The sequence below is a fragment of the Oratosquilla oratoria genome, chromosome 3 (assembly GCF_046742065.1).
Source record: "Oratosquilla oratoria isolate Oo_2021 chromosome 3, ASM4674206v1, whole genome shotgun sequence".
Taxonomy (NCBI): Eukaryota; Metazoa; Arthropoda; class Malacostraca; order Stomatopoda; family Squillidae; genus Oratosquilla; species Oratosquilla oratoria.
This window is the reverse complement of record NC_134779.1, coordinates 14,967,857-14,985,214: the sequence shown is the minus strand read 5'-3', so window position 1 is coordinate 14,985,214 and position 17,358 is coordinate 14,967,857. Positions and strand designations below refer to the sequence as shown.

Below are 17,358 nucleotides of genomic sequence, written 5' to 3'. Positions count from 1 at the left end.
CATTAGATCAGTGTGTGCTCAACAAAGACACAAGAAATGTAAGCTTAAGCTGATAGAAATGTAAACTTAAACTATGGATATTTCAAATGTGATCAATTGTTAACTGAACTAGTGATGAAAAAGTTTCCACCTGATTGAATCATGTATAGTCAGGTTGAAACGAGGGAGATAAGGTCATGTCCTCTCCCCTTCCTTCCTTCTGTTTCCCTATGTCTGTGTTCCTTCTCTACTTTTGTATTTAAACACCCTTGTATCTGTCTTACTTTGTTTGAAGATGTAATATATGAAAGTACTTACTGTCTACAAGTTTCTCTTCTCCTGTGGTGATATCGCATAATTTGTGTCATGGTGACGTAAAAGCCTGCAAATATGTATACCACATTTGCCTTCAACACTCCTGGATTCTAACCCTTCTCTTTAAGAACTCGGCAAAAATTTTCCTACGTCTTTGTTGAGTGCACACCAATCTAAAGAAAGGCTACACTTCATCAAAGTGCATACAGGAGTATGTCATACCCAAATCACTTTTGCCTGATTGACCAGTCAATGTGGATGGCCAATCCTTTAGAGAATGTGAAAGTCTCACTTTAAGAAGATGCATAGAGACCATGAAAGAGGAAGTAAAAAGTAAGTTTAAGATTTCCAACAACAAGAAACAGTGCCATCAGAAGATTGACAAATAATGTTTTCTCATTACTATTCAGTGTTTTCCAGTGAAATTAGTGTCATCAAACAAAAACACGAACAATAATTGTAGTGATTGATAGAAAAGTCACTGGAACAAACATATCAACCCTCATTGTGTCTTAAACCTGTCATCTAAAGTTTTGAATAATTTCATATATGTGTGTGTGTGTGTATATATATATATATATATATATATATATATATAATATGTTAGGCTGGTTGAAGGCAAACTCTGTTGGAGAGTTGGTTTTATTTCTTAATTGGGGTGGGGTCAAAGTGTGATGTGTAGGGAAGTCGAACACAAAATGTTCTCAGGCTGCTGACTCGTGTAGACAGAGGGTATGAGGCTGGTATCACATGTGAATTCCTTCAGAAGGGCTTTTTGGTGCCTCACGTGGTAGACCCTGGCACTGGTTAGTCATCTTTAGGGGCCTCACAGGGTTCATCCTAGGCTGAAGAGCTGCATGTGCATTTCTTCAAAAGGACTTTGTGGTGTCTCACATGGCAGACCCTGGCATTGGTTAGTCATCCTTGGGGGCCTAACAGGATCCATCTTGGTTGGTGAGCTGCATGTGTGTTTCCTCAAACAGTCTTTGTGATGGTCATGGGGCCAGCTGTGGCTTGTGTGGCTGGGCAGCATATGAATCATATGGCTGGTCCTACAAGTGACTCCCTTGGGAGGCCTTGGAGGTCAAATGTTGTGGGACAGGCCAGGACACCCCTTACAACGGGTAGAGGTTGTGTAGATCAGATCTTTGTGGTAAGACAAATATGTGAGAAAGCTATAGGAAAGGGGAAGGATGTTTTTTGGGCTTTTATGGATCTGGAAAAGGCTTACGATAGGGTAGACAGAAAGGCACTGTGGGAGGTTATGCAGATATATGGGATAGGAGGAAAGCTTCTAGGAGCTGTCAAGAGTTTTTATGAGAGTAGTAGAGCTTGTGTCAGGATTAGAAATGGAGAGAGTGTGTGGTTTGAGGTAAAGGTGGGACTTCGTCAAGGATGCATTATGTCGCCCTGGCTGTTCAACTTATACATGGATGGGGTAGTGCGAGAGGTAAATGCAAGGGTAGTGGATCAGGGATTGGAGATGGTTAAAGAAAATAGAGAAAAGTGGGAGGTGAGCCTGCTGTTGTTTGCGGATGACACTGCACTTGTGGCAGGATCGGAGGAGGGATTGAGGAAGTTGGTGACAGAGTTTGGGAGAGTATGTGATAGAAGAAAGCTAAAGATAAATGTGGGTAAAAGTAAGGTGATGAGATGTACAAGGGGTGAAAGTGGCAGTAGACTGGAAGTGAGCATTAAGGGAGAGCGACTGGAGGAAGTGGATAGTTTTAGATACTTGGGTGCAAATGTGGCAGGAAAAGGTGGAGTGAAGGTGGAGGTAGAATGTAGATTGAGAGAAGCGAGTAAATGTCTTGGTGGATTGAAGAGTGTAATGAGGAATAGACATTTGGGAATGGATGCTAAGAGGAGACTGTATGAAGGAGTGATTGTGCCAACAGCACTGTATGGGGCAGAAACATGGAACAAGAGAGGAAGAGAGAAGGAGTTTGAATGTGTTTGAGGTGAGGTGTCTGAGAAGTATGATAGAGGTTACTAGGCTAGATAGAGTGAGAAATGAGGAGGTGAGGAGGAGAATAGGGGTGGAAAGGGAGTTGGGAGATAGGGTTGATGAAAGAGTATTAGGATGGTTTGGACACATGGAAAGAATGAATGAAGAAAGACTAGTAAAAGAGGTATGGAAGGCAGATGTGGAGGGAGTGAACATGAGGGGACGTCCTAGGATGAGGTGAAGGACGGGAGAGGGCGGAAGACAGGGGTGAATGGAGAATGGTTGTATATGGATGAGTTTGTGATGCATGAGGTGGAATGGGTGGGGGGATGGGGGGGTGAGGTAGTATGTGTGAGCAAAATTTGACACAGCCCAAAGGGATTTCTCCCCGTCATCTCCTTTTATGCATGGGGGGATGGAGAGGGGGGGGGTCGCCGATTTAATGAGGCGGCCTTGCTGTGGATGTGTTGTGTCTTGCGACACTGCTTCTGACCCAGGGCAATGGACAAGGTGCAGGGATGGCCCATCATCTGGGAGGTGCTAAGATAAGAGGGAGGGTGGAGGAGTGTGGAGTGTATTCAGGGATGGAATGGGTGGGAATGATTTTATGCCTTTTCCTTTTTGGCTACCTCCCTTGTAAGGGGAAAAAGCCTTGGTATATGTTTGTATGTACATATTTCCCACCAGAAATAAGAAAGCAGTCATGTTGGGGAGACCAAAGAATTTATTTGTGGCATTAAATCATTGTAGTTCTCATCTGATTTGAGTTTACCAGTGTTTTCTTGAATTGGGTCTGCTTTGTTAGAATTTTAATTACATTCTTATGATGATTTAAAGAAAATTATTAGAGGAAAGTTAAATTTAAAAAAAAAATCATAGCTATTTTGTGTATAAATTTTTTTGTGTATTTACGTTGTTGTATTTTACAGGAAGGGGAGCTATGCTAGTGGTATCCCGTCTTCATATCTCATTTTATCTAGACTGTTTTTAAATTCGTGTATCGTTTTTGCACACACCACATTTTCATCTAAATTGTTCCAAACGTCTATTACCCTGTGTGAAAAGCTGTTCTTTTTCAGGTATCTTCTATAATTGTCTTTCTTGATTTTCTTTCTGTGTCCTCTTGTATCTCTACTGTAACTATCCCATTTTATTAGATCCTCTCTATCAATAATTTCTATGCCTTTCATGATCCTATAGTTATGAGGTCTCTCTTCTTTGCTCTAATGTCTGTAGCTCAAGTTTTGCTAGGCTCTCTTCATATGATAGTTCTGAGAGTGTTGGTGCCAATTTCGTAATTGCTCTTTGTATTCTCTCAAGTTTTGTTATACTTTTTTTACTTGGTGACCACGTCGTCACTGCATACTCCAACCTTGGTCTTATCAAAGTGACTAGTATTTTCTTCACCATTTCTTCATCCAGGTATATAAATGCCACTTTGATTGTTCTTATTATAGTGTAAATTTCTCCAAAAATTTTGTTTATACATTTCTCAGGGGACATATTATTCACAATAATGATTCCCAGGTCCTTCTCATTTTCTACTTTTTTAATTTCTTCCTCTCCCAATTTATATGATCCCACTATTCTTTTTTTGCTTCTTCCAAATTCCATTATGATACACTTCTTAATATTGAATTCTCTCTCCCACTTCCTACTCCATTCCCATACTACCAGAATATATCATCTAAAGCAAATTTTAATGAAATAACATGAAATATCATTAAAAAAAGGTAATAAAATAATTGTCTAAAAGTTTTTTTGAAATCTTGTCCGTGGACGAGTTGACCACCCATGGTGATGTCTGTGGACGGGTTGTCCTGCTTTGCGGTTTTGTGGACGGGTTGTCCGTGGGTGGGGTGTCCGTGGACGAGTTGTCCTACAATCGTGTATATATGTGTATAGATGTGTATGTACCATACTACCATGTAACAAAAATAAATAAATGAAAATAATTTTTTCCTTAAGGGAGAGCAACTCCCCATAAGCTTTGCTTCTCGCTCTCCCTTTTCAACTACCAATTTTGTAAAAAAAAATGTATATATGTATGTCTAATTGTATTTAATATTGTTGAATAAACCTATAATAATAATAATAAATAAAAAGATCACTCTGCAGCGACTCACAATCTTATAAAGTGTTCACTTTTTTTCAACAATTTTGCATTGTCCGCAAAGAAGCTTGTATAACTTTCAATTCCTTTATCCATATCATTAATATATATAGCAAACATTATTGGGGCCAGAACTGTTCCTTGTGGAACTCTACTAATCACTTCATCCCAATTAAAATGTTTGTCTCTTATCACCACTCATTTTTCTTTCATGCAAGAAGTCTGTCATCCACTTCAGCAGTTTGCCCTGTATTCCTCCTGCAGTTTCTAATTTCTTTAGCAACTTCTTATCAACACCTTATCAAAAGTCTTGAATAGAAACACATCAAATTTGTGATGCATGATCGTCCTTGTCTTAATCCAAACTGCCTTGGATTTAGTACGTTGTTTTTTTCCAAATGCTTTACCCATCTACTTTTGATAATTCTTTCACAAATTTTAGCTACCATACTTGTAAGAGAGACCGGTCTATAGTTAGTATGGTCTTCCTTGTTTCCCCCTTTATATATTGGTACTTGATTTGCTCTTTTCCAGTCTTCGCTGTCAGTTCAACGTGTGTGTTTGGGTGAAAATCTATGTACCAAGGGCTTCCTAGCCCTTATAAGGGAGATAGCCAAATCAAAGGCAAGCACCCACTCCCATCCACCACACTTATTTCCGTCATCTTAGTTCCTTGTGGATAAAAGGTCATCCCTATCTCCTTCGCACCACCCGGGTCAAAAGCAATGTAGCAAGACACAGAAAAAATGTTAAAATAATCCTGTAAAAAAAAAAAAATTGTATAAAGTATTTGATCTCACCAATACTGAGAGAGAGAGAGAACAGAATCAGGACAGTACTTCCAGGTGGAAGTGATGAGATTTGAAAATTGATTCTCTTTGATGTCCATGTTACAGGTACCTTGTGTTGTTGCCCTCAAGAAGTATATACAAATTTCTAAATATTTGTAAGCTCAAAGAAATTTGATGCTGCTATAACAAGCTATTCCATTCAACACACCTAGGTTGTTAAATATATTTATAAAATTCATTATATAAATGAGGAATTTTGTTTTCAGGCACTCCAAAAGGCAATGGCAGATCCGATTTTTGTTGCTGCGCCTACTGCACCAATCCAAGTTGGATTGAACATTAGTGATGTCAGTAAGTACTGAATAGAAATGGTTTTGTTAAAGAAAATTTAGTGTTTAAATATATATATATATTTTTATCGATTCCTTGTTAACCTTTTCTTGGAGATTGCTAAAGTTCATATAAATAAAATATCAGACAGTGGTTTATTGTCTTAAAAATCTAGTTAAATATTTTTGTTTAATTGAAGCCATACAGGTGATGTGCACAGAATTTGTTCAGCCATGAAGTAAAAGAATGATTGTTTACTTGCAGTTGACATCATTGGACATGATGATCCTGAGTATGAGTCAACCATGTCTATTTATGAAGGTGTTCATGGGGGAGGAGCCCCAAGCGAGGCTATATCTACACTTTCTGGTCTATCCAGGTCAGACCCAGAAGTGGAAATGAAACGCAGAGCTTATGTAAGTTTAAGACTCATTGTTGGGGGGTTTTCTCTCTTGAGGAACTAGCACAGGGAGAATGGAGGGAAGATATTATGCTCTCTTTTTCAATCCCATTTTTACAAGTTCTTATGGAGGGAAGATATTATGCTCTCTTTTTCAATCCCATTTTTATAAAAAAAAAATTTTGGCTAATGCCTGATTTTATTCCCTTAGGTGTTTCTCTTGAAATAAAGGAGGCTTATTTTACATACATATACCAATGGCTATTTTCCCCTTACCAAAAAGGTAGCCAAAATAAAAAGGCATAAGATTCACTCCCACCCATTCCATCCTTACATACTCCATTTCTGTTCAACCCCCTCACTCTCTCTTGGCTCCTCCTGGATGATGGGTCATCCTTGCATCTCACCCACTGCCTTGGGTCAGAAACAGTGTAGCAAGACACAGTACATCCACAGCAAGGCTGCTGTAACTCATGTATAACTCATGTATAACTACAAAAAAATATGTAATCAAGATGCTGATGCCAGTGTCATCATGTACTCACTCGTGCCTTGTGATGACTAGGTGTCATCGTACTGAAGTGGTCAATACTCACTTCCAATTTGCTGCTATCCTCTCCCCTTGTACATCTCATCACCTTACTTTTACCCACATTTATCTTCATCTTCCTTCTTTCGCACACCTTCCCAAACTCCATCACTACCTTAATCTCTCCTCTGACCCTGCCACAAGAGCAGTGTTTTCAGTAAATAACAACTAGCTTATCTCCCATTTTTCTCCATTTTCTGTAACCATCTCCAATCCCCAGCCCACCCTTGTGTTTACCTCTCACACCACCACCCATGTATGAATTGAACAGGCAAGGCGACATAACACATCCCTGGCGAAGTCCCACCATTACCTCAAACCACTCAAAGTCCTCAAAGTCAAGGACCACCTCGACATGAGAGGCACACAAACACTTGCCGCAGCCACCACAAACACATTACACCCGCTACACTACATAGCAGAACACCCACACACACCAAGAAACATTAAAACAACACCCAAAGACCTTTATCACACACAGATACTCTCTTCTCTTCCTCCACAACCACCAAATACCAGCCTCCGGAAACATATTCATAATCATATCATTCACCGCTCCATTAACACACTGAAAGACAACACACTGCTGCATGCCAGACCCCCTGATATCCACCCTTCTGAATCCTCTCTCCCACGAAAGGACAGAGTCCACTTGGCCAGACTGCGATGCGGTCACCACCCAGCACTTCTAAGCTACCAGAATAGGCTGGATGACCGCGTTGTGATCAGCTGCCCAGGATGTAACACTTCACCCCATACCATACAACACATAATGGAAGACTGCATTATACACAATCATGCACGCAAACAACACAACATACGCTCTATAAAGGATTTGTGGGAAAACCCAGTTTCGGCTGTAGCATTCCTTGGGGAGACGGGACTGCTCGGACAGACAGTCTAGGGAACGACAACAACAACCACTCTCTCCCCATTTCTGATTCTATCACAGGCTCTACCACTCTTGTAAAACTCTTGACAGCTCTTAACAGTTTTCCTCCTATCCCATATATTTGCAATACCTCCAATAGTGCCTTCCTGTCTTCCCTGTTACAATCCTTTTCCAAATCCATAAGACCCAAAAAACATCCTTACCTTTTCCTAAAGCTTTCTCACATATCTGCCTTACCACAAAAATCTGATCCATGCAACCCCTGCCTGTCCTAAATTCACACTGTTCCTCACCAGTTATTCCTTCTTTTCCTCTCCTAATCCTCTCAATCAAAACCCTCCCATAAGCCTTCCCAAATACACTCAACTAACTGATCCATCTGAAACTACTACACTCACACTTGTCCCCTTTTCCCTTGTAAAGTGGAGCTATACAGGCACTCCCGTTAATGTTATTGCTTGCCTCTTCTCTTCTACAACCTTCTTTGCTTCATCATCCCACCACTCACTACCCTTTCTATTTTCTCCTGTCCTCCTTGTTCCACACACCAACTTTGCACACTTTGTGACTCCCTCCTTGAACCATCCCCATTCACTCCCTCCCACTCTTCTCTCAGCTTCTTGTACTCCTTTTCTTTCTCATTTAAGGGGTTTACTCTAAGCACCTCCCTGCCTTTTGTCTTTTTTCCTTGTTCTCCATCTATCCTCCACTCTCAACTTACCTTCCACCAACAAGTGATCTGATATTCCTCCACTCTCGCCCCTTAGAACATGTGCATCCAGAAATCTTCCTACTCTTCTCCTGGTTATCACTATACAGTTCATTAAAGCCCTATTTACCACCCTTCCATCCACCACCCTCTCCCATTTGTACTTATATTTTACTTTCTTCTTAAACACTGTATTTGCTATTTGTGGTAGAAGGGTAGTGAGTGGTTGTAGAAGAGGAAACAAGCATTCACAGATTGGTTACAAAATAGGATGAGAGAATTATATGAGAGGTACAAAGAAAAAAGAGAAGTAAGGCATAAGATAAAGGAGGAAAAGAGGAGAGCAGATTTGAAATTGGGTAAGAGTATAACAGAAATTTGTGAAAGTAATAAAAACATTGTGGAAAAAAATAAAGAGGAAGAGGAGAATCAAGTAGAGAAAAAGAGGTAAAAGATGCAGATGGAGAGATAATGGAAGAGATAGTAGTAAGAGAAAGATGGGTAGATTATTTTAGGAGTTGCTAAATGTGAAGGAGGATAGTGAGTTAAAGGTAGTTGTAGTGGGAAGTGCTAAGAAAATAACAGGATGAATGAGGAAAATGGAGGAAAAATAAGGAAAGATAAGTGAAAGCAATTATTAAAATGATGAGAGCAGGTAAGGCACCTGGGTTAGATGGGTGTCATGCGGAGTATCTGAAAAAGGAAGGTACAGTTATGGTGGACTTGCTAGTGAGATTGTTTAGTGTTTGTCTAAAAGAGGGTAGAGTGCTGGAGGAGTGCCTGTATAATTCCACTACAAGGGAAAAGACAACAAGTGTGTGTAGTAGTTTCAGAGGGATAAGTTTGTTGAATGTAGTTGGGAAGGCTTATGGGAGGGTTTTGATTGAAAGGATTAGGAGAGGAACAGAGGGAGTAATTGGTGAGGAACAGTGTGGGTTTAGGCCAGGTAGGTGTTGTGTTTACTTTCTTGCGACACTGCTTCTTACCCAGGGCAGTGGACAGGATGCAGGGATGACCCGTCATCCAGGAGGTGCCAAGATAGGAGGGTGGAGGGGAGTGGAATATATGGGAAATGAAATGAGTGGGAGTGATTTCTATGCCTTTTTCTTTTTGGTTACCCCCTGTGTAAGGGGGAAAAATCCTTTGGTATATGTATGTATGTAGGTGTTGTGTGGATCAGATTTTTGTGGTAAGACAGATATGTGAGAAAGCTATAGGAAAAGTTAAGGATGTTTTTTGGGTCTTAATGGATTTGGAAAAAGGTTATGATAGGGTAGACAGGAAGGCACTGTGGAAGGTATTGCAGATATATGGGATAGGAGGAAAGCTTTTAAGAGCAGTCAAGATTTATTAGAATAATAGAGCCTGTGCTAGAATTAGAAATGGAGAGAGAGTGGTTTGAGGTAAAGGTGGGACTTCACCAGGGATGTGTTATGTCATTTTGGCCGTTGAATTTATACATGGATGGGGTGGTGTGAGAGGTAAACGCAAGGATATTAGAGATGGTTAAAGAAAATTGAGAAAAACGGGAGATAAGTCAGTTGTTGTTTGCTGGCAATACTGCACTTGTGGCAGGATCAGAGGAGGGATTAAAGAAGTTAGTGACGGAATTTGGGAAGGTGTGTGAAAGAAGGAAGCTAAAGATAAATGTGGGTAAAAGGTGATGAGGTATACAAGGGGAGAATGTAGCAGCAAATTGAAAGTGACTATTAAGGGAGAAAGACTGGAAGAAGTGGATAGCTTTAGATACTTGGGTGTGAATGTAGTGGGAAAGGGAGTAGTGGAGGTAGGATGTAGATTGAGAGAAGCAAGTAAATGTTTTGGGGGATTAAAAAAGTAATGAGAAATAGACATTTGGGAATGGATGCTGAGAGGAGATTGTATGATGGAGTGATTGTGCCAACAGCACTGTATGAGGCAGAAACATGGAACATAAGAGAGGAGGAGTTTGAATGTATTTACCAAGTTGTATCTTACAGGAAAGGGAGCTATGCTTGTAGTGTCCTGTCTCTGTATCTCACCATATCCAATATGCTCTTAAATTCTTATATTGTTATTGCACACGCCATTGTTTCGTCCAGTATGTTCCATACATCCACCACACACACACACACACACACACACACACACACACACACACACACACACACACACACACACACACACACACACACACACACACACAGACACACACACACACACAGACACACACACACACACACACACAGACACACACACACACACACACACAGACACACGCACACACACACAGACACAGACACACACACAGACACACACACACACACACAGACACAGACACACACAGACACAGACACACACACAGACACACACACACACACACAGACACACACTCTCACACTCTCTCTCACACTCTCTCTCTCACACTCTCTCTCTCACACTCTCACTCTCACACTCTCTCTCTCTCTCTCTCTCTCTCTCTCTCTCTTCTTTTTGAGTTTCCTTCCATGTCCTCTTGTGTTTCTCTTATCCCAGTTTAGTAAGTCATCTCTATCAAGGATTTCTACACCTCTCATAATTGTGTAGATGGTCAATAAATCATCTCTTTCTCTTCTTTGTTTCAGAGTCTGTAGTTCTAGTTTTCACCATCTTTCTTCATATGACAGTTTTGATAGTGTTGGGGCCATCTTCATAGTTGCTCTCTGGATTCTCTTAATCTTCCTTATATTCTTTTTTGTACTGGGTGACCATAGTACTGCTGCATACTCCAGTTTAGGCCTTATCAGTGTGACTAGTATTTTCTTTACCATTTCTTCATCCAAGTAAGTAAAAGCCACTTTTATTGATCTTAGCAAGTTATAGGTTTTGCCAACAATTTTGTTTATATGTTTGTCAGGGGACATATCTTCAGTGATGAAATGCCTGAGAAGTATAGTAAGGGTTACTAGGTTGGATAGAGTGAGAAACGAGGAGGTGAGGAGAGTGGGGGTGGAAAGGGAGTTGGGAGATAAGGTTGATGAAAGAGTACTGGGATAACACATGAAAAGAATGAGTGAAGAAAGATTAGTAAAAGAGGTGTGGAAGGAGTGAATATGAGGGGGCGACCAGAGATGAGATGGATGGATGGGGTAAAAGGGGCATTGGGAAAGAGAGGAATGTCTGTTGAGGAAAGAAGGGAGGAGATAAGATAGGAGTGAATGGAGAATGGTTGTGTATGGATGATGCTGTGATGCATGGAAAGGAGTGGATTTTATGTCTTTGTTTTTTAGCTACCTCCCATGTAAGGAGGACTAAGCCCATGGTATATGTATGTAATTTTATGGCCATCATTGACTTTATTCTGGCTCAGTTTAGTTCTGGCATATGTTTCATTTAGTAGAGAGGCACCATTTGGAATATTGGGATAAGAATATTTTTAGTACACCATTTGGGATGACAGTGAGTGGTATGTAGTTGGATGATCATGGATAGTATATCATGTGGGTCCCATTTGTGATTGAGCTGTTCCACTGAGATTCCTAATCATATGATTAATTGTCTATGATGAGTAGACAGGAATTGCGAGTAGCTTGGAAATTGTGAACAATAGTTGACCCATTAGAGAGTGGCATTTGTTTTAGGCTCCTACGAGCCAACATGTATCATTGTATCAGCATTTACAAATATACATACAGACATTGAACCAAGGGTATGGTTCATTAAATTCCACGCTACAAAGTCCTTCGTGAGGGGCACCGTCCTAGCCTTCTGATAGGAGAGAGTTTGTGATGTTAAACCATATCATCATCATCACATACAGACCAAAAGACCATCCTCCTTATTAAAAGGGTTTGGCAGAGTCACCTGGTCCACCCTCATTCCACATCCATCTGAAACAAGATAACAATCATTACAGGTATTTCATTGTCATAAGAAATAGGTATCTGGGGTATGAATGCAAAGAGAAGATTATATGAAGGGGTGATTGTGCCAACAGCACTTTATGGAGCGGAGACTTGGAATTTAGGGAGGCAGAGAGGAGAAACTTAAATGTGATTGAAATGTGTTTGCAAAGTATGGTGGGAATTTTAACCCCTTCAATACGGGCCACATCACACGTCTGGCAGCATTAGCTGCCAGACGTGTGATGTTGTGTCATAATACTCGCATTATAAAAAATAAAGTAATTGCTCTATCGCACGTTCTCTTTCATCCGTGAATTTTTATAAGCATAGAAAATATGATGAAGCCAGTTTACAGAGTGGGGATCACGCAGGTACGACTACAATAAATATAATCAAGACGCCGATGTCGGCATCCTCGCGTACCCACTTGCTCCTTATGACGCCTACGTAGGCATCACCGTATGGAAGGGGTTAAGGGTACAATGAGAAATGAGGAGAGTGGGGATGGAAAGGAGCTGGCAGATGGGGCTTTTGAGAGAATATAAGTATTATCATTTATGCACAGAGAGCTAAGATAAAAGGGAAACAATTTGGTTACAGATGGGAGCAGGATGAATTGGGGTAGTTGCATGCCTTGGTTGGCTTTCTCCCATATAAGGGGGAAGAACCCTTTGGCATATACAGGATGTTCGGAATAAATCTGACACTTTTGGAAAGGAGAGAAAAACATCATATCTTGGCCAAAAATTGATGTATTCTCAAAATTCAAAGTGCATCTCTTAGAGGATCTTTTTGCCAAATACAGGTCACTCAAAGAAGCCAGCCTGAGCCTCCACCACGGCCTCCAGGCAGGACCTGAACCTGCAACATACGGCCTTCACACCGTTTTTCAAGAGACACTTGAACACCAGTGTGATCCTGGCAATCAGCTTGCCCTTGGTGTTGCAGGCGGTATGATTGGTGTCTTTTTCAACTGCGCTTCACACATAATAGTCCATGGGTTTGCAATCAGGCAAGTTGGGGCGCCAGATGTTGGGACTGGTGAAGTCGTAGAAATTCTCAGACAGCCACTTCTGGGTTTTCCTGGAGGCGTGACATGGAGCTGAGTTCTGCTGCTGGGAGTCAGAGAGGAGTGTAGAATTCAAAACCACAGCCACCCTCTCCACCCAGTGCTTGACAAGAGTGGACAGCAACTCCATATAGCCATCTGAAGTGAGTCTGAGTCCCTCTTCAAAGATGTGGGGCAGCATGATGTGGCCTTCACTGGAAACATACTCAAAGACCATAACAGTTTGAGGGAACTTGGTCTTCATGAAATGTGAGACTTCGTGCAGACTGTAGGCTAGCCACCTGTTGTTCTGTGCATTGTGCAACTGGTCCTGGCAAAAGTTTTTCTCGTCTAAGAAAAACCAGAGCATACCTGCCCCAACTTGGTGTTTGACCTTGTCGAGGAGTGTTTTGGCTTTCGTAAGGTAGTTCTCTTGGGCGTTGGTGGTGAGTATGAGGAGTAGCAAAGATCTTCATTCATCGCTTCCTTCATAGTCACCACTCCCGACACCCATCTCTCTTGCCGAGGTCTACATTGCCTTGTCTGGATCTTGCTGCACTTTTTTTTTTTTTTTTTTTTTCTTGCAGCTTCTCAGTGAATTTCGTTATGTGGACAGTTAGAACGTCTGCTATGATCCTTCCTGCTAGACACGACTTCCACATCTCTTGTCACAATTCTCCAGCTCACATCTCACAGCCCTCACAGTATTCAAGGAGCACTGAGCAGCAGCTAAGATTTCTGAATCTTTTTATCCTGTGTGAATCATCATGATGTAGGTCACTGTCTTCCAATATTCTGGTGCTTTCCAGTCATCCATGCTCTTTAGCTCTCACACCCAGAATCAGCTATCTGTTGCACTTTACCATTATTAAATTCTTCTAATGGTTCTGAAGTGACAGATAAAAATATTATCAAATTTATCCCGAACACCCTGTAGATAGATTTCAGTGCCCCATGAAAATGTATATGTATTAACTTTGATATATTTCTCAGGTCAAAATCATTGAGCAGCCACAGGCAAAAGCATTACGATTCCGATATATCTGTGAAGGAAGATCTGCAGGCTCCATCCCTGGTGTCAGAAGCACTGCAGAAAATAAAACTTATCCGGCAATACAGGTCAGTGTGCCCTGTGCTTTACACATTTTCAAGAGCAATCACCAATAATGACTGCATTTGTGTAATACTCTAGATTAAATAAAGAAATATGAAAAAAGGTCTAAGTCTTAATTCCAATTTTATTCTGACTAGTTTTGCTCAAGGAACTCTTATTTGAAAGCAGTAATATAACTTTGAATCAAGACTTGAGCCTTACTTCAATTGTCTTAACTGACCTTTCATTGTCTCAACAACATATGATTGATCAGTTGTGCAAAAGTGTTAGTTAAAGATGCCATACTGTACATCCTCAGAATGATGATAGTTATCAGAAATGAGGAGGAATCCCTATGTACTGAAAGTATGTAACTATACACCAAGAGGCTGCTTTTCAACTCTTAAGGAAGGTAGCCAACCAAGGCATGCACCCATGAATGTAACCAATGCAGTCAATGTCCTATTATGTACATATGCCATTATGACATCTTGTTTTTCTCCCATAGGTTCATGGATATAAAGGGCCTGCTGTAGTGGTAGTATCATGTGTCACTATGGACCCTCCCTATCGTCCCCATCCCCACAATCTTGTGGGGAAGGAGGGGTGCAAGAAGGGTGTCTGCACAATGAATATCAATAATGACTCTATGCAGTGCATCTTCAGCAATTTAGGCATTCAGTGTGTCAAGAAAAAGGATGTCGAAGATGCCTTGAGGGTACGGGAAGAAATCAGAGTAGACCCTTTTCAAAGTACGTAAACAAACTAGGCTTAGTGGAGTTTTGTGGGGAAATGGACACTGGATTTTTATTTATTTTTGGAGAATGACTAATTGGATAGAAGAATGATAAGGCTATTGATGAAGAGAAAGTACAAGTAGCATTGAGGGAAAGTAAGAGTTGAAAGAGCATTTGGATTTGGTGAAGGAGGTGAAGAGCCTATGCTGCACAAGCTGCGGCTGAAGCTGTCACCTTTGCCCTATGTGCTTAGTGTTGGGGTAGATAAGTTACTCCTGGGAGTCAGAGAGGAGTGCAGAATTCAAACCCACAACTAAATAAATTCAAGACCAGCACATTTCCATGAAGATCATGTTAAATGTCTGAAAGAGGGGCCTATTCCAGAGACCAAGTATATACAGACGCTCCTCAACTTACGTTTTAGTTACGTTCCGAACAGCCGAACGTAAGTTGAAAATGAACATAAGTTGTTACTGTACTATACATCCGTAAATTCTATTACCGTATCTTATAAAACACCCCTAAATCATTAGTTATACACATAACATTGTAAAATAATAACATTAATTTCAAATAAATTAAATTCAAGCAACATAAATTGAGATGGTGGAGAGGGAGGAGGAAGAGGAGGCAAGGCACGTTCAGTCTGTCGTTTGTGCCATGTAAACAATGGACGCAGCGTCATACATAAGTATCGTTTGAACTACGGAGAGCGCGCTAAACTAAAAAATTCACTCAAAAATATTTATTTTACAATTTTTTTTTTTTTTACAGTCAGTTCAAACATAAAATAAAAAAAAATGTAAAACGAATTAACGTAAGTAGAGGAGCGTCTGTACTGGCCTCTTAGGGGCCACACCTCTGGGTGGAGGTCAGGTAAGTTGGGGTGGTTTGCATTGATTTGGGAATCATGGTCCAGGTCAGAATGTTGGATCACTGGCTTATTGTTTGTGTTGTATCAGTGTGAGGCTGTTTCCATTTCACTGGCTGAATGTTGTAGGGATGAGAGCAGTGAAAAAAATGTGAGAAGTACGGCTAAAGTCTATAGATCTTGGGACCAGTCCAGAGACCAAGTGTCAGCCCCTCAGGGCTGCACCTCCTGATTGAGGTGTGGGGGTTGACAGGTTTTGAAAATGGGCAGCTTTACAGTCCATCTTTCGGAACCACATGCAAATATGTCATTGGTTCCTAAGACTATTTCACAATTATTTCATCTACACAGATATCATTGTGATAATCAAGAAATGCATTGATGTTACTGTGTTTAACCCTTACAAAAAATTTTTTTTTTATCTTTCAGCTGGGTTTGGTCATCGCAACCAGACACAAAGCATTGACCTCAATGCCCTCAGATTATGCTTTCAAGTGTTCCTTGAAGGCTCTGAAAAGGGCAAATTCACCTTACCGCTCAAAGCCGTAGTTTCTGATCCCATATATGATAAAAGTAAGTAAATTATCATTGTATTTATATACCAAAAGACTTCTTCCTCCCTTTAAAGCGAGGTAGCCAGCCAAAGAGTTAAAATGAGAGGGGAGCAAATGCACGTGGGAAGGTTGGGGGTTGGTGCTTGCCTTGGCTGACTCACTTCTTTGTGAAGTGGAAGAGGCCTTTTGTGATAGAGAAAAATGTTTTTATTATTATTGTGTGTGTGTGTGTGTATATATATATATATATATATATATATATATATATATATATATACAGGAGTCCCTCAAATAACGCGGATTCAAATAACACGGATTCAGTCATACGCAGATTTTATTTCGAAACCATCTCAAATGTAGAGAACCATTTTAAAATTCGCGCAACATCGCAAACATTTGTGGTGACTGCTTTCTATTTTACCATATACAGTCGATCCACATATAACGCGGTCATTAATGTACACTGGGAACTGCTCAAGGGTGTGGGGCGAGGGGTTATCCGTGGGTGGCTGCCTGCGGTTACGTGTCAACTTACGGGTACTGATGCAGGAGGGAGGAGAGGGGGTGGTAGGGGGGTAGCCAACAAGCTTTAGCTTGTCGCCTCCACCACCTGCGGCGTGCTATCGTGAAATTTTTACTGCCCTAACCTGTTGAAGTGTAATGTTTCTTTCATTTGGAACACAACTAATAAGTCTGATAATGACTGTGCTTGTCGTGTCTTAATTTCTCTTATGAGGTTCTTGTTGTTGTTGTTGTTGTCGTTCCCTAGACTGTCTGTCCGAGCAGTCCCGTCTCCCCAAGGAATGCCATAGCCGAAACTGGGTTTTCCCACAAATCCTTTATAGAGCGTATGTTGTGTTGTTTGCGTGCATGATTGTGTATAATGCAGTCTTCCATTATGTGTTGTATGGTATGGGGTGAAGTGTTACATCCTGGGCAGCTGTTCACAGGTCATCCAGCCTCTTCTGGTAGCTTAGAAGTGCTGGGTGGTGACCGCACCGCAGTCTGGCCAAGTGGACTCTGTCCTTTCGTGGGAGAGAGGATTCAGAAGGGTGGATATCAGGGGGTCTGGCATGGTTCTTGTTGTAACTGGCGGTGGTGGCTTGGGAGATCAAAAACAGACATA

The 17,358-nt window shown here is 41.0% G+C and overlaps 1 protein-coding gene across 9 annotated transcripts in view; it reads left to right on the top strand.

Moving 5' to 3' along the window:
- LOC143020671 (embryonic polarity protein dorsal-like) overlaps positions 1 to 17,358 on the top strand; it is a 75,431-nt gene that overhangs the window by 25,449 nt on the left and 32,624 nt on the right. For all 9 annotated transcript variants that reach the window (XR_012965914.1, XM_076177291.1, XM_076177306.1 and 6 more), the window contains exons 2-6: positions 5,413 to 5,497; positions 5,741 to 5,892; positions 13,971 to 14,096; positions 14,579 to 14,822; positions 16,108 to 16,251. Coding sequence is in view for 8 of the 9 variants with exons in the window: in XM_076177291.1 (XP_076033406.1) it covers positions 5,413 to 5,497; positions 5,741 to 5,892; positions 13,971 to 14,096; positions 14,579 to 14,822; positions 16,108 to 16,251 (751 nt within the window). In the remaining variant the exon portion in view is untranslated. The remainder of the gene's footprint in view (positions 1 to 5,412; positions 5,498 to 5,740; positions 5,893 to 13,970; positions 14,097 to 14,578; positions 14,823 to 16,107; positions 16,252 to 17,358) is intronic.